This window comes from Crocuta crocuta, unplaced genomic scaffold (genome assembly GCF_008692635.1).
Source record: "Crocuta crocuta isolate KB4526 unplaced genomic scaffold, BGI_CrCroc_1.0 scaffold196, whole genome shotgun sequence".
In the NCBI taxonomy this organism is placed as follows: Eukaryota; Metazoa; Chordata; class Mammalia; order Carnivora; family Hyaenidae; genus Crocuta; species Crocuta crocuta.
The window spans coordinates 4,482,523-4,504,876 of record NW_027531026.1 but is presented as its reverse complement, the minus strand read 5'-3'; the positions used below and the strand labels follow the sequence as shown (position 1 = coordinate 4,504,876).

At 36.6% G+C, this 22,354-nt stretch overlaps 1 protein-coding gene across 1 annotated transcript in view; it reads right to left on the bottom strand.

Moving 5' to 3' along the window:
• ADGRV1 (adhesion G protein-coupled receptor V1) overlaps positions 1-22,354 on the bottom strand; it is a 506,890-nt gene that overhangs the window by 292,132 nt on the left and 192,404 nt on the right. The window contains exons 78-82 of the mRNA XM_077770967.1: positions 16,752-16,994; positions 12,528-12,935; positions 5,866-6,050; positions 834-1,083; positions 171-310 (exon numbers count right to left, since the gene is read on the bottom strand). Coding sequence (XP_077627093.1) covers positions 171-310; positions 834-1,083; positions 5,866-6,050; positions 12,528-12,935; positions 16,752-16,994 — 1,226 coding nt within the window. The remainder of the gene's footprint in view (positions 1-170; positions 311-833; positions 1,084-5,865; positions 6,051-12,527; positions 12,936-16,751; positions 16,995-22,354) is intronic.

Below are 22,354 nucleotides of genomic sequence, written 5' to 3'. Positions count from 1 at the left end.
CTGTACAATGCTAGACCATTTCCAACACTGCTTTGTCATTTTTACTGCAGGGATTTTCTTGACTCTAAAGTCTCACTTGAGGCTACCCTATATGTTCAACACAAAAATTGGAATCAATGGTGGTAGAATGGGGAAGGACTGAATTTTTATTTTAAAGAATTATTAAGTACCTTGCAGTGGCCTGATTCCAAAGGAGACATAGAGATGTCTGGGGAATAATCCTAGGCTCAGCAGCATAAATCCTGTAGAGAACCTCATTGTTGTCAGTCAGGGGTTGTGAACTCTGACCTTTCACACTCAAAGATAGTACCTGTCGTGCCAAAAAAAGACAGAAAAATGAATGGTGCTTTAAAATTAATGGCAAGACTGAATTGTGAACTTTGATTCATTTTCCTAGTCACTAGGTCACTTGCTTATTGCAACTACTTAAATAATTAGCTTACTTATGGATGCAGAGAATCTGACTGGTTTTTCATTGCAAACATTCTACCTTCCCTTTAGTTACTGAGCAGTCTTCTGCTGACAAAACTCGCTTTAACTGTCTGGCTTCATCATGAGCAGGGAATAGCATATGATATATTATTAGTGAAGGCTACATTTTTCACTTTTCCCCTCTATATATATTTTACTCAAGAAAACATGAAGGAACTATTTCCAACTATATTTGAGACTACACATTCTACAAATAGTTCATGAAGATGGGACACGTTTCATAATTAGCTCACCATGTGCAGTCCTTGCCACAAATCTGATCAAGCAAATGCATTCTGAGGAGTATGTCTGCTAAGGAAAAATCAGATTCCAACCACAGAATTCTTTAAGTCATAGCTTACCTTATTTTTCAGGGCAGGAAGATTGTTTCCAGTTATAAACCACTGCTGGCTGCTATACTCTGTAAACTGGACTAATTCACATGTACTTTTTCCAGCCATTATTTCTACATCTGGAACCTCCAATAACCTCTCTGGAACTCGAATATAATCACCTTCTTTTCCTTCAAACTTGTGCCCATTGATTTGTTGAGGATACCAGTGAAGAGCCAGTATGGACAAATATGGGCAACTGTCAAGGATGGTCTTGCTTCTGTAACAGAGAAGCAAAGGCTGTGCGAAAATGGCATGCATTTACATACGCACATGCACTTAGATCTGTTAAAATGCATTACACAGGGGCTCTATTCCTTATGCACCACCATAACATTGTCAACTCAGAAGCAGTAAAGACAATGTGCTTTCAGTTCTTTTATAGTTAACTGTCAGGATTTTTTTTGCACAGAACTTTCTGCATCCTTTTGCCTGATTCCCTTGTAAACTAAAACATGGGTTTTAGAAAGCTGGAAGCTGTTTCACGGATATCAGATACAATCTGTGGTGATAAAATGTACTTTTCTGTGTTAGTCACATCAGCACTGGTGGAACAAGCTGAGGAAAGGGTGTACCATTAAACTGAAACCTCTGCTTTATTTAAGAATACCGTAAACCTTATACACCCAGACCCATGGTTTCACCAAGAGTTTACCTCATCTCTTTCTACTCCATCAGAGCATTTCAAATCCAACCATGTGACTGGTATGAGAAACCGCTTAGAGCTGGGATCTTTACCCATTCAACAACTCTGTTTTAAACACCCTAGGCATAAGATGGGCTTAGTGAAAGTGCTTCCAAACCTCAGTGTGTGTTGAAATCACTTAGAAGCATGTTTAAAAATACAGATTTCTAAATCACATCCCAGACTTACTAAATGAGAATCCTTGCCTGGAAAGGAGGCTAGGAGTTCTACAAATCTTTTTTTTTTTTTTTTTAAAGTTTATTTATTTATTGTGAGAGAGCATGAGGAGGGGAAGGGCAGAGATAAAGAGAGAGAATCCCAAGCTCTCTCTTCATGCTGACAGCATAGAGCCAGATGCAGGTCTCAATATCATGAACCATGAGATTATGACTTGAGATGAAATCCAAGTGTCAGATTTTTTACTGATTGAGCCACTCAGGGCCCCTCCAATCTTTTTTAGCCAGTCTCCCAAAGAATCTGTTAAATTTTGTCTTGGACCTGCCATGTTTATAACAATGAAGAGATACAGAGGTGAATCAGATCTGAAACTTGCCTAAAAAAGTTTGGAGAATATTAGGATTTTAGGGTAAAAATTATGCATTAGATATTAAAGGTTATATGGACCACAACAGAGAATATGTATAATTAAATCATGGGTCTAAACGATGCCTTGTCAAAATCCCTAACCTGAGATATGGAGCTGAGTATTTTAAATGGAAGATCTAAGGAAGAAAAGGAAAAAGGGAATGACTTTTGCTCTCGTTATATCCTCTCTCTAAAAAAATATTTGATACTTTTAACTACCACATTTAAATCAGTGTCTTCAAATATCTATCTTTAATCCAGTCATTCACCCTGGCTTTAGACCCCTGTTGTATAAGACTCTTAAAACATCTCAATCTGTGTAAACCACCCACACCTTCACAACAGCTCACCAATACCTCATCTCTTAATTTCCTCATCCAGCCTCCCACACCTTCACTGGTGACTCTAAGCTAAAAGCTGCAGCCTTTGACCCGGTACCATGTGGCTGAGACCAGTGAACCTCAGCCACATGACTGCATACCTTCTGCCCACTCTCCCTGCAATCTACTGAGATTTAGCCCATCAGCACCATCCTGGATGCCATCACCTTGGCATACTGAGACATAACTAGCATGCACAGTGGCTCTACCCAGCTTTGACACCAGAGTGCCAAATTCCTAGCCCATCTTTCTTGCAAATAGCTACACTCCCCCTGACACTTTAACTTCCTATATCCACACTCTTCTACACACACACTTCAATCAATCCCACAATCTGCTTGACACCCTGGTTGATGTGAAAGGGAGAGAACCCCACATTAATATGTAGAATGGTAACACTACAAGTCCAGTGACCAACTGCAGCTGGACCCCCAATGTCAACTGACATTGTTTTTACGTGGCTTCTAAGTATTTGTTCTAGATGCCATCATTCTTATCAACATCCCTGCTCAACTCCCAAATCCTTCACTCTCAGTAGCTACCCTTGAACACTGTTTAAGACAATGTATAAATAACACAAGTCAGAATGGTCAACAACTTAGAGTTTTCCAAGCAAAAAATCTAGTGTTGATTACTCTCTTATTTTGGAAGTTTAATTTGTCCACCTATATGGTAATTTTACCACTATACTGTTTTCAAGCTACCATCTTCTCCATGTCGCTGCTTCAATTTCAGCCCTCATCTAACCTGAACAATTATCCCCTATGTAGTCTTCCTGCTTTGTTTTGTTTTTTTAAAATTTATCCTATTCTTTAGCCTTTGACACTGTCCTCGACATGATGGTTTTAAAATCCCGAGTTTGATTCTTCCAAACACACATGAATCCTCCCTATCTTATTCTATATTTGATCTTTAAAAGTTGGTGATCTCCCCAAACACACCACAATACTCTTGGCTGACTGCTATTGCACATGCTGTTTCCTTCTAGACAACTCAGAAGGCAAGGTAAGTCTATGGAGAGGAAACACATGGCAAAAAAACATACTGATTCATTTGTTTATTCAGTCACTCATTAGACCATAACCACTGAGAATCTGCCACATAGCAGATACCATTCCAGGCCTGGGAATACATTAGGCAATAAGGCAGAAAGGTAACTCCTTTTGTGTATCTTATACTTTTTGAGTTCCCACTAGGCCTTTGTGGTCACAAATACGGGGTCACAGCAGGGTAGATGGTTCACATCTAAGACAATCTCAATATCATAGTGATCTTGCACATATATGGAAAAACAAAAGGAAAGGATTGGCACTATGGGGAATAATAAAGCTATAAACTATTTGATTTCATTGAACATAGCTGAACACAGTACAAAAGAGAAAAACAATAAAGGATATTTGTTAGACACACACAGGCTTTACTGCAAACTTACATGAAGTAAAGAAATGATCAATTTCAAAGGTTTCTGAAGACATTAGAGACATGTATAATAGGCAGGGAGTAGCTGAACTGATCATTGGTCTCAGAAAGACATTTAGGACCAGTGGTGAAGACTGGAGAAGGAGCCTCCTAAAAAGGCATGTAGAGCTTTGCTGATGAACCCCATTAAGAAAACCTCAATCCTAGGACTCACTCATCAGAGTTAAGAGTACAGCATAAAAGGATGCTGGTTTTGTGCCTTAACATTGACCTCCAGTCATACCTCAGCACTAACCTGGGATGAAAGTCTGGGCCACTTTATAGCCACGGGATGGTAGTGGAGATTTTGTTACAAAGCAAGTGGTTACAGTCTCTTTCGACCACAAGGCATGGTGGTCAGCAGGGGATGTAGAGTTAAGGAGGCCTGGACTGACATCTCACCACAGCTAAATGTGTGACCCTTGATAAGCTGAGTTAAGGTCTCTCCATTTCTATACCTGTAAATGGGAATAATGAAAGCTCTAGCCCTAACTTTAACCAGCTGTTTACAATGATCTTTTGTAAGAACAAAATATAATTTTTAGTAAGGATTAGGTTGAACCATATGAAATTTACAATATATTATACTTTTCTTTACCTACAGAAAAGGCAACTTCATATTGTTCAATCTGATACAATGTTTAGGACTAGTTAATATCAGTTCTTCTTATTTTATTCCTTGATCTCTCTTGTAATCTTTTATATCTGGATTGACTATCTCTTTGAACTTCATGTGTCTAGGGATCTAAGAGCTAAAGTTAAAAGTTTTACACATTCAACCTATATTTTAATTAATATGTCAAAGTTTATAAAGGGCTTTAAGTAGATGACTTAAATTATACCAGATTTTTAAAGTACAGTCTTCAAAATATTCCTGAATTTCAATGTGACTTAAATGCTGATGAATGCATTATAAAGATTTAGTAAACACTTTTAATCAGGGATGTCTCATTAATAGTCACTGCTTCTTTTATTTTTATTTATTTTTTATTTCCACCTTAATTTTCCATTTGCACTACTCCCACAACTGCTCTCGTCTATCAAAGGTAAGGGCAATAACACTTCTTCTTTTATTTTATTTTTTAATTTTTATTTATTTATTTATTTTTAAATTTACATCCAAGTTAGTTACCAAATAGTGTAATAATGATTTAAGGAATAGACTCCAGTGATTCATCCCCTGTGTATAATAACAACCAGTCACTACTTTTTAAATAGACCATATTACTCCGTGAGAACTGGAAGGAAATCTCAGTTTTTAAACAACTTTTATTATCAGCCATTTTTATATTAAATCAAGTAGAAATAAAACATTTATAAGTCTTTGTACTAGTGATCCAATTTACCTTCTGAATGTAATTTAAAACACCATGACTTCTGAAGAACATTAACATATAGTTACAAAATTAATTATATAGTTGATAGTGAACATGAGCCACATTTTATTTTTTCCCTTTCCTCTTGCTTGCTTTTGGCAATGAAACTCAACCCATGAAACAACTACTCCAAAGTTCAACAACAGAAAAGCTGCTTCCAAATGGATAAAACTGGACCATAACTTCACCTCAACAGTGTATCAAAACATGTCTAAAAGTTGGAATCACCTTTCTTTTTCTGTTCGGAATATATCTTCTATTAGACCACAAGCAATAAGCCATTTTTTAAAATTCTTAAAAGACCCTTCAAAACAAAAGGAATGTATTGTTGACAGTACACATTCATTTTTCTTGATGTAGTTACTATGTTTTTTTTCAAATAATTACTTCATTTGCCCATTAGATACAATGTACTGACTATATAATCCTTAGTTACAACATCTAGATGTCAATTTAGATGCATATTACTTTATAAACTGTGAAGGAATACATATAAAGTATAATTTAAGAATACTTACTTTTCACCAGGAGAGCCACAGGTAACATCAGTGACCAGAGAAAAAGCAAAATTCTCAGTCACTTCAATGAAGTGACTGAATCCCCTAGTGTCTTTGCGCTTTGGGTTACTAAGAGCACAGAGTATTTCATAAAAAAGGTTTCGATTTTCAATACTGAATGCTTGGCTTTTTCCTTCAACAGTTATCTAGAAAAAAAATTCCAGTATGAAAAAATATCTTCAAAAATACACTGCTTACATGATATGTATGGTACAGTACATGTTCTTTAACAGTTACTAAAACTAGCAGGAGTGCCTGGGTGGCTCAGTCGGTTAAGTGTCCCACTACAGCTCAGGTCATGATCTTGGGTTCATGAGTTTGAGCCCCATAGCTCAGAGCCTGGAGCCTGCTTCGGATTCTGAGTCTTCCTCTATCTCTGCCCCTCCCCTACTCGCTCTCTGTCTCTTTCACTCTCTCAAAAATAACTAAACACTAAAAAAAATTTTTAAGTAGCAAAATAAGGAAAAACCTACAAAGAACTTAAGAAAAACTGTTATAAAAATGTATTTCAAATTCACTTGCACTTTTAAAAGCATAATCATTTCTAAAGAAAAGTCATGATCAGCACATGTTTTTTATTTAATAGATGGTGGCATGGATCACTTATTCTTAACTATAATAATTAACATGAATATTAAAATTAATCTCACTTTTAGATCTACCCAAAGAATTATTTTTCTTTTGTTCAACAACTGAGGAAATAAGTACAAGAATATTTGCCAATAAGAAAATGAGATTATTCTTGATTACCTGGCTTTCAATGAACAGAAGCCACTGCCTCTCACTAAATTTCTTACACACCAAATAAAAATATCCTTTTCTAATCAAGAGTGGTCAGCACTTCCTGGAACTCTTGCCTGTATCTGGAAGTATAAGGCTTGCTAGCTTAAAGAAGTAGGTTATTCGTTGTTTGAGGGACGAGGAGAGTAGGAAGAAAATAGCTTTCATGATTTATTTTGTTCTTCGTTGCCAGAATGACAGGGACCACATTGTAAAGCTATTGATTTGTTATTTCACTATTCGTATATACCTGAAAAATCTCTGTAAATTCTTCAAAATCCAGATTAGTCATCACTTTTTCTGTGATTTATACACTGTGCCTCACCTGTCAATATACATGATCAGTCTCTTTGTAACTTGCATATACCTTTATTAATGAATTTTTGACAACACTGAGATGATCTGTCTGTTGCTCCTACCAGCTGAGCTCAATGATGAAGTAGCCTATGTTCCCCATATTAGCTTTAAAGCTTTGAAATTTACTCAATGCCAAGCTAATAGCTGAACTCAAGATCCAAGTTTATAAGAATATCCATCTCAAAGATAGTAAGGAAGAATAGAGAATAATGCGCAAAGTAAAGATGATAAAAGATACAAAGCAAATTTATTTATCTGGTAACAAAACAGAGTAAATATTTAACAAACAAAAATTACAATGAAGAAAAGCAAACAGCCCACTGACTACTGAAACAATCAAACTGAATACAATGGAAAATAAGCTCAGGATATGCTTCCATAACTCAGAGAAAATGTAACAGAGAAATAAAACAAATTCTTAAGATTACAAAAAGCATATAAAATAACTGGTAGAAGCAAAAAATAAAAATAAAAAACATAAAAACCCCACAGTTCCTTGATAAGCTAAAGAAATAGTCATGTCTAAAAATGCAAAGCTTGCTTTATACTCAAAAAAAGAAACACCAACAGATGCATCTGGGTGATTGTTAAATATTATTTCAAGTGTTAAAAAAAATCCTACCAGAAACTAGATAGAAAAGAAAAATTACCAAGAGAAACAAAAATGAAGTTTGACATCAGATTTTTTTTTTATAAATGAAATGCCACAAGTCAATAGAGCAACATGTGCAGTTTTAAGAATTAAAGGTTGGCATCCAAGAATGCTACAGCCACCCAACCTTCCATTCATATTCAAGGGAAACAGAAAATCTCTTCTGGTAAGCACACAATAAAAAAAACAAAATGGACATTTATATAATCCCGGCTTTGTATGGGTGCTGTTCTCAGCAAGTTTATCTTAACTTCTCTAGTTTTCACAACAATCTTGTCAGACAAGTGCTAGTGGTACTTTATTTTGTTTCCAGATAGGGAAACTGAGGTAGAAAGAGCATCCCTAACTTGTCTGAGGGAATGGAGATGGTGAATGATCAAGCCCAGAAGGTACTTGTGAAAGCCTCCCTGCTCTGCCTCAAAACATTCCCCCACTTGCTTGTCTGAAAGTAAAAACACAGATTGATACAGTAAGCAGTCAAGTTGATCAAAATTATTGCAAGCATGAAATGCAAAGCCAGGCAAGAAAATAAAGAACTAAGTCTCAATTACTGTTAGTATGATTATAAAATAAATCCAATGTAAAAAATAATTGTTGAAAAAGGAGATGTATAATATTAAAAAGTATATGATGAAATATGCTGGCTGTATAAGGTCATTTTACAGAAACAACGATAAGAATCCCCAAATTACCAAAAACGTAGAAAACCTGAATCAATCATGGGAAAAAGTTTTAAAACTGTCAAGAGGGAAAACAAAAAAGGAAAACTCTGTTGGGGGAGGGAGACTACCAAACTCTTATAGAACAAATTATTCCTGAGCTCTTTCAATTGTTCCAGAATATAAAACTAGAGGCAACGCCTCCTGAGTGACTCATGCTTTACAAGCTTCAAAAGCCTGGAAACCAAAATCCAAAGAAATTAAAAATTTGCATATCAAATCCAGAGATCTTAAAAGACTGATAGTATTATTAAAGCAACCAACAGCATTTTAAATGATTTTCATTGCACCATGCCTAGGAAAATCAAGGGATAGAATTATTAGGTACTAGCAAAAATTGCCCAAAGCCACAGCTGGATTTTATCCAGAAAATCTTAATAGTGAATCATTTAAAGCTGTTGCTCTTTTTGACACAGTATTTGTTTCTTCTGAACATAAATAAGTAATCACTTCTAATGAGTATAATAATAATATCTAAGATTTACTGAGTTCTTCATATAAAGAAGTATATAGTGTAAGAGCAGATTCTATTTCAAATAAGTTAAAATCTGAGGGGGAAATAAAACTTACAAATATGAAACAATTTCACTCAAAATAAAAGACCTTATAGAATGACGTTCAAACCAGTACTTGGAAGTTCTATTTTATACTCTTGAATTTCAGGATATCTTAGAGGTAGATAAGTATTAAGTACCTATGAGACATATGAATGCTTGCCAGATAAAGTATAGGTGACTCTATTTGAATATAAGATAAACAGCGAATAATTGTTTGGCACAAGTATATTCCAAATACTGTTGCAAATATTTATTCTGTCATGTGTAATATACTAAATAATACATTCATTGTTTACCTGAAATTCAAAGCTAACAGGGCATCATGTGTTTTAATGCTAAAACTTCAACCTCACTGTTGTGATTATCTACATTTTCAGTGCCTGTTTCATTACTGTCTTATTTGCATTATTATAAATGTCTAAAATATCCTTTTTTTTTTTGCATGTTAAGAATACACCAGGCTCCTCTTAATGGCTATTATTTTTTCCCAATTTTTATTATTATAAGTAATGCTGAAATAAATATTCTATCACACATGTATTTGCCCAAATGTTTCCCACATCCATTAGCTGTCTTTTTTCTTACTCCACCGACTCCATTCAAGTTTTATTAAACTATAACTGACATATAACATTAGTTTTCTTCTCACTTTCCTTGTGGTACATGCAGAGAGAAATTTTGTTTAACTCCAAACTTACCTATTATAAATGATTCATCCATGTTTCTATGAATATTTTCATGTATCAGTTTTATAATCTCTGATCTGAGATTGGAATAGTGTTTAGGATAGAGATACAGCTCTATTTTTCTTACAAATGGTTAGATCAATAATGTTTAAGGGATAATAATCTTAACTCATTAATCTGGAATGTCACTTTTACCGTGTGTGAAATTTTCATATGTGCTTGCATTTATTTCTGAACTTTCTATTCTGTTTCATTCCTGCACCAGTGTCACCATGTTTTAATCACTATAAATTCACAATACAGTTTTCATATCTGGTGTGGTGAGGTCCCTATCATTTTTCTTCTTTTACATAAAATTTCTGCCCATTCCCACATGTATATTCCCACAGGTTAACAATAACATCATTCTGTCCAGGTTAAAAAAATACAAAATAACTAACTGATATTTTGATAGGGATTATATTGCATTTATAGGTTAATTTATAGAAAACTGTTGTCTTTATTATATCGAGTCTTCCTGTTGTTGGACAAGGTATAGATTTCTATTTGCTCATGTCTTTCATGTTAATCAGGGGAATTTTCCAGTTTTCTTTATATATTATTAAATATAATATTATATAAAATGTATAAAATTATTGAATAAATCAGCTACTTAAATCACCAGAATTAAATAATGACATACATATAAAAATTGAATTTGAGAAGACAATATGCCATAACATTAGAAATTTTTAGTAACAATAGTACATTTTGAAAATAATCACGTTTGCTAACGATTAGTCAAAAAAAGCAATTACGAAAAAAGTTAATGATATTTCTTCATGAGTTTCTTTCATAATTCAGTTTTATTTGTCACAGAATACAATGAAAAGCAAACAACGTACCTCTAACCAATGCTAGTTAAAGAAATGTTGATTCTACACCAATAATATACACTTCTCTTATGTAACTTATTGTGGAAAAAAAGAATGAATGTCCTTATCTTCTCTAAAGCATATGAAACAAGGTTCTCTTTTCTAAAATGTAGCTACTGTGCATTCTTTCCCTCTTCTTGGCCAAAATCAACTTTTTATTGGCCTATGCCATTTCATTATTAGAAAGTTTAAGTAACAATATTTCCCACAGTGAATTTTTTTAAGTTTATTTATTTATTTTGAGAGAGAGGGAGTGCCTACGAGTGGAGAAGGGGCAGAGAGAGGGACAGAGAATCCCAAGCAGATTCTATGCTGTCAGCACAGAGCCTGATGCAGGGTTTGATCCTATGAACCATGAGATGACAACGTGTGCAGAAATCAAGAGTCAGATGCTCACCTGACAGAGATACCCAGGAACCCCATCCCATAGTGAATTCTTATCTCTAGAACTTTCTCTGCATGAAATTGCAGTCAATTCTCTTTGCTTTACGAGCCAGTTGGCAAGACTCCCTCTTCTTGCCTGTGTGCTTTATAATTTTCTTTTCTACTCCTCAGACATCATATTTTAAGAGACAACATGAAAAGTAAAACAGGAATGATAATCTAAAACCCCACTGTTAGCATTTTAAATATTTTTTTAATTTTTAAAAAATTTTTTAAATGTTTTATTTATTTTTGAGAGAGAGAGAGAGAGTGTGAGCAGGGGAGGATCAGAGAGAGAGGGAGACACAGACTCCAAAGACAGGCTCTAGGCTCTGAGCTAGTCATCAGCAAAGAGCCCAACGTGGGGCTCGAACCCATGAACCATGAGATCATGACCTGAGCCAAAGTTGGACATTTAACCGACTGAGCCACCCAGGCACCCCAATGTTTTAAATATTTTTTTTTCTTAAATAGTTTGTCAAGTCGGTTTCCATATAACACCCAGTGCTCATCCCAACACGTGCCCTCCTCCATGCCCATCACCCCCCTTCCCCTCTCTCCCACCCCCATCCACCCTCAGTTTGTTCTCCGCATTCAAGAGTCTCTCATGGTTTGCCTCTCTCCCTCTCCCCAACTATTTTTCCCCTTCTTCTCCCCCATGGTCCTCCATTAAGTTCCTCCTAATCCTCCTATATGTGCAAACATATGGTATCTGTCCTTCTCTGCCTGACTTATCTCGCTCAGCATAACACCCTCAAGTTCCATCCAACCAACATTTTAAATATTTAAAGCATCACCTCACCATGTAAAAATACAGCATTTATAAATTCATAGGTATGCATTCAAAAATTTTCATACTTGTATGTAAACATACTGATAAGAAATATCTTGATTAAGAAAGTTCCAAGTAAGTCTCCATAGAGTCTTTTCCTTTAATCATAATTCCTTTCAGATTTCATCTATCATTTACATTTTTAGGATCTTGCATTTCCACTTAATTTCATTATTTACATTATGGTAAATAAATAAATGGGTTAAAAATAAGGCCCAGTTGATCTAAGTCTGCATCAGTTTGAATGCCTGAAATCATCTGGTCATTCCTTATTTCTCCTTCTCTGAGAGAAGGTGCCCTGTTTACTGCCCAGGAGGAACAGAAAATATGCAGAGAACAACAGCTCCTGTTCCATGTCTAGTCCAACTCCTTTCTATGGACTCAGAAAACTGAGATGAAATCTCACAAGACATTTGTCCAGTCTCTGGAGATTAGCTTCTGACATCTGGTGCCCCCTTTCGGACAATCGGCTGTCCTTGCCACTACAGTAGATTACTGATTATACTCCAGGCTTAAGACTGAACTTTCCACACAGACATCAGTAAAAGTACAGTGTCTGATACGATGAATTCCATTCTTATGTTCAGAAATTTAACCCTAGCAAATTTTATAACTGACATGATTAACTGTTTTTCTTTATTTTTTTTAAATGAAACTTTACTAATCCAGCTAATGTTTGCTAATGTTTGCAAGGGCATCTTACCTTGTCTGTTAAGTGCATCACGGCACTGAGCTGTTCATCTGTGTTCTCCATGGCCACTTTCATGCTGATGCTGTGGAGTACTCTGTTAAGAATGTCACCATCCAGGGGCTGCTGTAACTGATCGGCAAGTCCCCAAAAGGACTGCGAATCCGCATCAGAGACAAGAGTGATGTTAGCAGTCCCATATACTTTATCAATTCTGGCCCCACCTTTTGGGTCAAAAAGCACAATCTGGAAGCGTTTAGGAAAAGGATTTAAAGACCCTGTGTCTGGTGTTAGGATGACATCCAATATGGTGTTCCTCTGGCCAGGTTCAAAGACCAAAGTGCCTTCAGTTCTCACAAAATCCTTCCCTGAAAGAGCTGGAGAGATGAGAGTACGGCCAATTTTTTCAGCACTCCTCAACTCCTGGAAATTAAACAACACCGCAGAAGTGAAACTGTAGCACCTCTTGTCCTCAACAAACTCTTACTTCTTAAACAAACCCTATTTCTCTTAAACAAACTGATGGGCCATAACAACGTTAATACTAAAGCATGGGTTTTTACATTTGTTCTAATCTCCTAAGATAAATTAGAGAGATAAATACACGTAACAGTGATGAGGTTAGGAAAGACAGATGCCGTAGAACAGCTCAAGGAAGAGAACTAGAAAAGAGAAGCCACTATCGCCTCGTGGAACTTCTGCAATTGTAAACACACTGAAAACTGGTTTATTTTTTATATTTATTTTTTTAACATTGTTTATTTTTTAAGAGACAGAGAATCAGTAGAAGAGAGGCAGAGAGAGAGGGCATCACAGAATCCAAAGCAGGCTCCAGGCTCTGAGCTGTCAGCACAGAGACACATAAGGGGATTGAACTCACGAACAGCAAGATCATTACCTGAGCCAAAGTCATACACTTCACTGACTGAGCAACCCAGGCACCCCTGAAACCTGTGCTTTAAGTAACACATGCTGCATAATAAAAGTATGGAGGAAATGAGGGAATATTTACATTTTCTACCTCACTTTAAAAAATCTGGGAGATGAAGTTTGGAGGAGTACAAAGAAGGAAGAGGGAAAGAAGGAGGCAGAAAATACTGGTCTACTGTTGGTTACACCGGAGATATGAAAATGTCCTAAAGAATAAGGTCCTGGCCACATGTACCTCTGAATTTCTTCAAATTATGGTTATTAAAAGTTTTTTTTTTTTTTTTTAAGTGCAGCCTGGGGACTTAGTCAAGAAAGAACAAAAGTATTGTATAATTATTCACAACTGAGCCAACAAATATTAAACCCTAGTTAGTACATGCTGGAATACTATGGATGCAGATGTGAACACAGAATACCTGTATTCATGAACCTATTCTAGCAGAAGATATAGGGAGTACAAAAGTTAGAGAACTAACAATATAATTTTACATGAAGATAATTTTTTTTTGAAGAAAGATAAGACTAGTCAAGTAGATACAGGGTGATGTAAGGATACCATTTTAAATAAGGCTGGTCATTGAAGCTCCTGATGTGAAATGTGAGCAGAGACCTTAGTGACATAAGGAAACGGGCCATATAGGATCTGGGGGGAAATTTTCTAGGCAGAAGGAATAGCAACTGCCCAAGTCCCGAGATGGGAACCTTCTTAAAATGTTAGTGGAAGAACCAGGAGGCCAGTGTGATCAGAAGGATGGAAGTAGAAGAAGCTGACATCAGACAGGTGGGCAGGGTCAGACCATGTACATCCATTACACAGAGAATGGCAGGAAGACACTGGAGGATTCTAGCAGAACAGTGACACATTTTATTTCCTATTTTCATGAGTATGCTGGCTCTTGTGCATAGGCTAGAGCAGAGGATGGGCATGAACACTGGGAGAAGAGATAGAGGACATTTCTGCATTACTTCATGCAAAACACAGCTGTAGGCCAATTTAAAAATAACTGTAATAGGTGATATTTTCATGGTCTCACATCCTTTATATTCCTTAAATTTATGTCACAAATACATACATATAAAGGAGCTTATGTTAAGACTATAGTATTTATATACTGAGAATGCTGACCCACCAAAGGTATGCATGTTACAGCTACTATTTAACTATATTATTATAATCTATTTAAAGCAAAATGAAAATTGATATCTTTGTAACAGTATAGTAACTTAGTCCATAATTATTTTCTCATCCCTGCCGGCTCCTAGAAAATAGAATTTTATATCTTTGCCTTCCAGTAACATGCCCAGCATTCAGAGAGAAAAAATGCAGTGGCAATGAAAGAACAGGAAAATAAAATACCAGAAAGGTGAGACTTTACTTTCCATTTTTTAATTACATTTTTTTTTTATTTTCAGATAACTGTAGTTTCACATGCAGTTATAAGAGTGATCTCCTGCACCCTTTATTCCATATCACTCATTGGTAACATCTTATATAACTGCAATATATCATGTCCAGGATATTGACATGGATATAGCCAACACACAGAACATTTTCATCATCACAGGGATCCTTCATGTTGATTTTCAGAGTGGTCATGAAAATGCTATGAGTTACATACTTGTGACAGCATGTGTTTTTCAAGGAATCATTTATGGCAAATCTAGAAAGAATACAGGTGAATGTGATGGAGATACTGGCATTCAGATTCTTGCTTGAGCAACTTCAACCTCACTGTCATTTGAGCACATGAACTGTTTTAAATGTGGCTCAAATCTCTTTAGGATCTGTGCTTCATCTCCAGTCCCTCTTCTACTCTACAAAGTAGTCAGCATATGATGGTATCTGCCTCAATGGAGAAGAGGAGAATAAAACATACACTTTTTCCCATTCCTCTTCATATCTTACTTAAATGCTCAAAAGAAAAAAATACTAAAATCTCCTCACCATGAATCAAAATATCTCACTTTGTGTCCATATCACTTCAAGGCTATTTAGAATGAAGTTTCTCCCTTTCTTTTTTAAAAAAATATTTATTTTATTACTTATTTTTTTGAGAGAGAGACACAGAGAGAAAATTCCAAGCACTCTCCACGTTGTCAATGTGGAGCCCAATGCAAGGCTCGAACTTACAAACCATGAAATCATAACCCGAGCTGAAACCAAGCGTCAGATGCTTAACTGACTGAGCCACAAAGATGCCCCACGGAATGGAGTTTATTTCCAGAGTTTCCCATGATAGTTTTGTCTTCTTGTGCGCCAAGCTATGGAGTCTGTCATAAAGGTAAACTTTTCTACCTAGCAGGCTTCCAGACAGGTCACTACCCACAGTTCTGGTTCTAATCTCTCATCACTGACCCATGTGATGGCTACAGAGACTGGTTGCACATCAATTGTACTTTATGCACAGAATGTTCTACATGTTTGAGCCACCCAACAATGATCCACCCAAGTACATACTATGTGGCACTTTGTAAAAACAATGACAGCAACCACTTTTGAAACCTTGAAGCCTAAAGTGTCGCCAGGTTCGAAATCTTGAAACAAGGGAAATGGCAGCATTAAGCAAAATGATAGTTTTCAAACTGTGGATTTCTTCGAGTTCGATGAGTCAAGGGGGGAAAAAAAGGAGGGTTGAGATGGGCAAACTCTAATCCCCACAACTGTGCTTCAGAAGCAGAGTGATACACACTTTTGTTTTAATGTATTAGTGTTTTGCTACTAAACAAAGTTTAAAGAATAATGCCAGAAAGGTGTGTGGTTCTGTCTGGACCAATCCCAGGGTCTGGTCACTTAGTGTCACAGCATTGCTTCTGGGTCCCTGGTACCCACCTACTCTCTCCCTTCTCCCCAGTAAGAGGGCTGTGGAAAGTGGCCGTGAGATACCTCATAAACTCATGGCTTTAAAGAAACCTAAAGATCAATTAGAGTGTGAAGTTTCGGAGAAGTAAATTTTCAACCAGTTCAGATATAGAACATAACAAAGAACTCTTACTTGTTGTGTCTGGTCTTTCTCAGTTACATTCTGAAAAAGTTTTAACTCTCTAGAGACTTTATAGAACAGATTTATGTAAGACATTTTGCATTGTATTGTCACCTTTAAAAAAAAAAACAAACCATTAAAGACTATCATTTTAAAATGTGGCCTAAGTGAAGCCGAACTATTTCATGGACAAAGCTTAATGTAATAAATATAGTGTGAATTAGGATGGTACCATGAGAAAATAACGAACCAATTATTCTTTTTCATGACACATGTTACAAGTAAAAAAGAAACTCTTCATGCGGGTTAATATACATTCCATGCTCACCTGGGTACTGAAGTTAACAGACATCCTGAGTCCTGTCCCAGAATCTCTGGCCACTTGCAAGCTGATGAAAGTGGCCTTCTTATGAGCCACTGGCAGTCGAGAACCCACAGAAAAATACACAAGGCTCTGAGGTTCGTCACTCCGTAAGAATTTAATTTGTGCAAATCTGGCGCTATTGTTTATTGCTGCCCCAGCACTTACTTCATACAATTCCACAAAAAAAGGCATTTCAACTTGAGGCATCTGACAATTAAAAAAAGAAAAAAGGATGATTACTAATATGTTTCTATTTTCAGATAATCATAATGTTCAGAAATTGTATTTATATGCATACTTATAAAAATAAACATATCTGGAGATACGGTCAGTAGAATCACGGGATCAAATTCTTATGTTAGATTATAATGGAGTTTATGTTTTCAGTTTTTCTTTAAGGAACACCTTTGCTCTCCTGGGTGAGCTTCTTCCTAGGACATCAGTCTCAGGAGACAACCTATGTGTACTTCAGTAAGCAAGAGGATAAATAAAACAAATACAATGACATGCTATTTAGGAGTTAAAAGGAATGAACCATTTCAATACTTTTCAACATGAATGGATCTGAAAACATGCTAGTGTGTAAAAAAAATAAAGTTACATAATGATATATACAGCATGATACAATAAATCTAAAATTTAAATTAGATAAATCTTACTGCAAAATGTTAAAAGATATGCATTTACGTAAGGATTTGAAAAGAAAAAAAAAGAAAAGAAAGAAAAGAAAAGAGGCTCCTAGTTATGGAATGAATGGGAATAAAAGGCACTGCATAGGGAATACAGTCAATGGTACTGTGGTGATATTGTGTGGTGACAGATGGTAGCTACACTTGTGAGCACAGCATCATGTATATAGATGCTGAATCAGTATGTTGTATATCTGAAATAAATGTGACATTGTGTGTCAATAATACTCAAAAAAATCTAAAAAAATAATAAATGACAAAAGTCTTGCATATCAAATAAAAAAATCCCCAAAGTATCACAGTAGTTGGCTCAGGTAGAGGGGTTGGGTTGGGCAGGGCATGGAGGTGGAGAATCATGCTGGGCATAAAGGAAATAGAAAGCTTCAACTTTGTAAGGTTTCATTTTTAAAAGGTTATACAGAAATATGACCAAATATTGACAATAGTCAATTCTGTAATTTTATGTATTTTTCAAAATGTTCCCAAATTCAGTATCAAGTAAATCTAAATTTAGTCTAAATTTAGTCTGCTGGGTATAGTATGTCATGTTTCATCTCAGTTCTTCTTAACAATCTCAAAAAACTTCTTCTCTAAAGCCTGAATTCATTTTGTAACGTACTGTCACTCACTTGTTTTTTTACATATTCACTCTTCCACAGTAATCTAAAAATCTTAGCAGTACCTGGCATAACTCGATAAAGCTATGCCAATACCTTTCACAACTAAATGTGCGATTGTCTAATTTGACACAATGCATTATTTTTACCTATCAGGGGCTTTTTTCATCATTTGTTTTGTGATCATTTTAATGAGAATCATTATGTCATGAAGCAATAAAATGAACTTTAATAGCAACCAAGAGTAAGTCAAATCTTAGTCACACAGTACACGAACTTAATCTCATTTTATTATCTGAAGAAATAGATTTAGCCTCCCATGGCGTATATCACTCTTTTACTTATCCTGATCAACTGTCAGTGGTATTGAAATATGGAAAGAACAGTACTCTTCCTACCTTTGAGAAACTAAATTTGCAAATACAATAAACTAAAACACTACTAAAGTATGGGTAACTATATTCAGGAATTATTATTCCCTAATGGCCAAGTGAGCTTGAATTCACAATAATTTCATTTAACTCAGGATGTCAGCATATTACATTCCAACACAGACTCTTGTCTTTATTTTCCAGTGAAATATTTCTTTGCTTTGTGATGATGATTAGAACATATAACCACTCAGAGTCAAAAGAATATGTTATAATCTAAGTAAAGAACGATCTAAAATGAACAGTATGCCAACACATAGTTAGACCAGAGACAAAATGAATCTTCGAGTTTTATAACAAAATACTCAAACAATCTGCCTGAATTATATGTGGAAACCAAAATTCTCAGATCGTATCTGGACCTCTCTAGACTTGAACATGACATGGAGACCTCACAAGAACCTCACAAGCCAAAGGTTGCTTTCCTCATCAGGTCAGAAGCATTCCAGGGTAAGCTTTTGCTCAATTACTATAAAATTATTTCTCATGGGCCCAGATCTGCTCAGAGGCAGAGTAATAATAAAATGATATCTTACTTAACTATTTTTTAAAATATTTGCAACAAATGTTTATACAATCTGTCTACCTTAAACAGATTTTGTAGGTTAAAAGCATGCCTCCTAAGTTAATTATCACCTTTACACATTTTGCTAATATAGAACCATTAAGTAAAGGAGCAGGGGAAGGGGAAATGGTCTGGAATTTAAATGACATGATCTTGGGCAAATAACTTACTAAGGAAAGTTACTTAAATTCTTCGTAACTTCACAATGAAAGTAGTACTGAATAACTGTAGAAATGATAAATACGGATATGACAGAGTAGAAAAACATTATGCTGAGGGTCGGGGGACTGGTATGAATTTAGGAGAAGCCACCATCAATCAGTGATGTCATTCCACGGTGTTATGTTTGTGAAGTTATAATAACTGGTGTTGATGTAGCTACTTTTCAAGTCACTGAGTTGCCTCAGGCTCCATCCTCATCCACTCTGAACAATGGTAATAAAACCCTTTCTTATGAAGGACCAACTCCTTCCAAGAACTGTGCAAGGAACCTCTCTCATTCACTATCACATTGAATCTAATAATGCTATGACTAACCCCATCAAACACGGGAGGCTCAGGAAGGCTAAGCAACTTGTCTAATGTCACTAAGCTAACTAGGGGAAGAGCTAAGATGTGAACCCAGGTCTTCTATCATTAGAGTCCAAACTCTTACCACTATTTTCCTGAATAAGTTCAGTATCCTTGAAACCTGTTCTTTATTTAAAAATGAAGAGATGATTCTCAGGTCTTCTGGGACCTCCAAATAATCTCACAAAGCTTACTACAGAAAAACATGGTCGCTGAACCAGACTCATTTACATCTCTAGGTATCAGTTTATCATACATAAAAAGAAGAATTTGAACTGGATGAGGAAGAAGTTTCCTTCTAGTCACATAATGTCAGATGCTAAAATGCATATTGGAAGCTAACTGTACATTCCGGAAAATACTTTTTTATTCTTCTAAGCATATATAACCTTCTTCCTTCTTCGCCCTTTTAAATTTCCTCTTGCTGAAACTGGAATGTGTATTACTCTTACTTGTACCTCACTTTTTGACAGTTGGGAAGACAATGAGAAGAAAATGCCTTGAAAATTAGCTGCTTCTCAGGATGCAGAGGAAAACTTAGCTCTATGTTTTGAGTATTATATTAGAAAGAGAAGATGTGAGACCAAATTCTTTCTTTTACCTAACTGAAACTACTTAGATATGGTTTTAGTAGCATTTCCCTCATTAGTAAAAAGGATACAGATGGCTAGCATCCTAGGCACTGTCCGCCACATTTCCTTAATCCATAATTATAATATCTTTACTATTTAGGACTTCCCTTGGTAACTCCTGCCAATAGGGCAAGCCCAGAGGAAGCACTCTCTTCTCCCACCTACAACTCTACCCAACCATCTCCCTTCCTTGCAGCTTCTCCAAGACCACCTCTGCTTGGCTCTTTTCTTTCCCCTCTCTCTCCTGCAGGAAGAGACCCCCTTCAAATAGGATTCTCTGTCTTTCAGGATCTCTATCTATAATACCTGCCTGCTGTCACCAATAAAGTGTTTCTACTCGATGAAAGTCATTTTTTATTAAATACTAACTAGTCTCACTTTATAAGAACCAAGACAGTAAAAGGTGGATAAAGACATTTGTCCAAATAGCAATATAGGATTGAATTGACTTTGATCTCAAAAGATTTTTCTTACAATTATAAGGTTGACACCAGCATATGAGATACAATTTTAAGTCTAGTGAGATCTAGTCAAGATTGCAATTTACCAAAAATCCTACCTGAAATAAAATGCACAATAGAATTGTCACTAACTCCTGTATACAACACATACTTACGGAGGATGATGGGAGGGCTGCAGAAACAAATAAAATCATGTTCTAATTTTCAAGCAGATAAGAGTCCAACAGTTAAGATAAAATATGCATATGCTTCAACCCTACAGATAACCAGTAACCTCCATTAATAAGGTACAAAGTCTTTGTAAATTTAGAGATTTAAGAATTCTAACTGGAGATATCAGGGGAGGTATCATGGAAGAAATGGTATTTTGATTAGTCTCTAAGGGAGAATTAGGAAATATGGGTGGTGAGGGTTGAAAGCACAAAACTATTTGAACAAGGCCTAGAAGAGGACTTACATGTTTTCAAGTAGAATGGCATCAAATGTTTTGAATATTGACACTTTGGTGCAATAAAATCTATTGAACAGCTAATGAAACTCCTCAAGACAAGTAAAATATGATAAAATGATCTATTAAATTAGAAAAAATCAGTGGGGAGGTTGGGACCGGCAAAATGGCAGAGAAGTAGGGAGCTCCATGCATTTCACTTGCACCCATCTCTCAAACAGAGAAGGCCTAAAGTCATAAGACACTGAGCCACAGGAGTTTGGGAAGAGAAAGAGAGAGTACACTGGGAAGAACCTCATAAGTACGAGTCGAGGGGAAAGGAAAGAGAAGCTGAGATTGCTCACAGAACCGTCCTGGAGAAGAGAAAAACCTCGGCTTGGAAATAGAGTGTTTTTTAGTTCTGGCTGGGGTGCTAACTTTGAACTAGGTGCCCCCGGTCCCAGAAGGCACCAGGAAAAACTGCTCTGCTGCGCTCCCAGCACCATCCCCAGCAGAGGAGCGGACGCACTGGCCTGGGGCTGCTATGTTCCCCACACGCACGCATGCCACGCGGGGCGCGGAGTCCTCAGGTCCCAGGTTGTATCGCTGCTTGACCCCCAGCAGATCTGAGGCTTCCCCCACTCCCCACGCGACCCCTAGCAGCAGGGAAGCAGTGACCTGCAGGACTGTTTCGGGCAGTATAAACAAAGCCCTCGGACTGGGACCTGGAAACGGGGCGGGACGCAGGGCATAGAACTCAGCCCACCTTGGCTGCGTCCTCAGCAAGGGAGATAGGACCCAAACAAGTGATTTGCAATGCTGAGTTGAGAAGAGACTGGAGCGATGATGCCGTTTTTCGTTTTTCTCGCCACAAACACCAAGGCGGGGCCTCAGGGAGTGGCCAGCAGGACACACTGGAGGGGGACACAGTGGAGGCGAGACCTGCCTACACCAAACCACACCCATCCCCGCCCATCTCTGACAGAGAGCTGTTTTTGATGTCGTTGTTGTTGTTGGTTTCACCTGAGCCCGGGGCAAGACCAACACAGATACACAGCCATGATTAAACCTAGATAGATAATCCTTTCTACTCAGATATAAACTCGCTTTTCTCATTCCTAACCCTCCACTCTGCTGGTCGGGGCACTCTGGTCACTGGTTGGCTTAAACAGTCA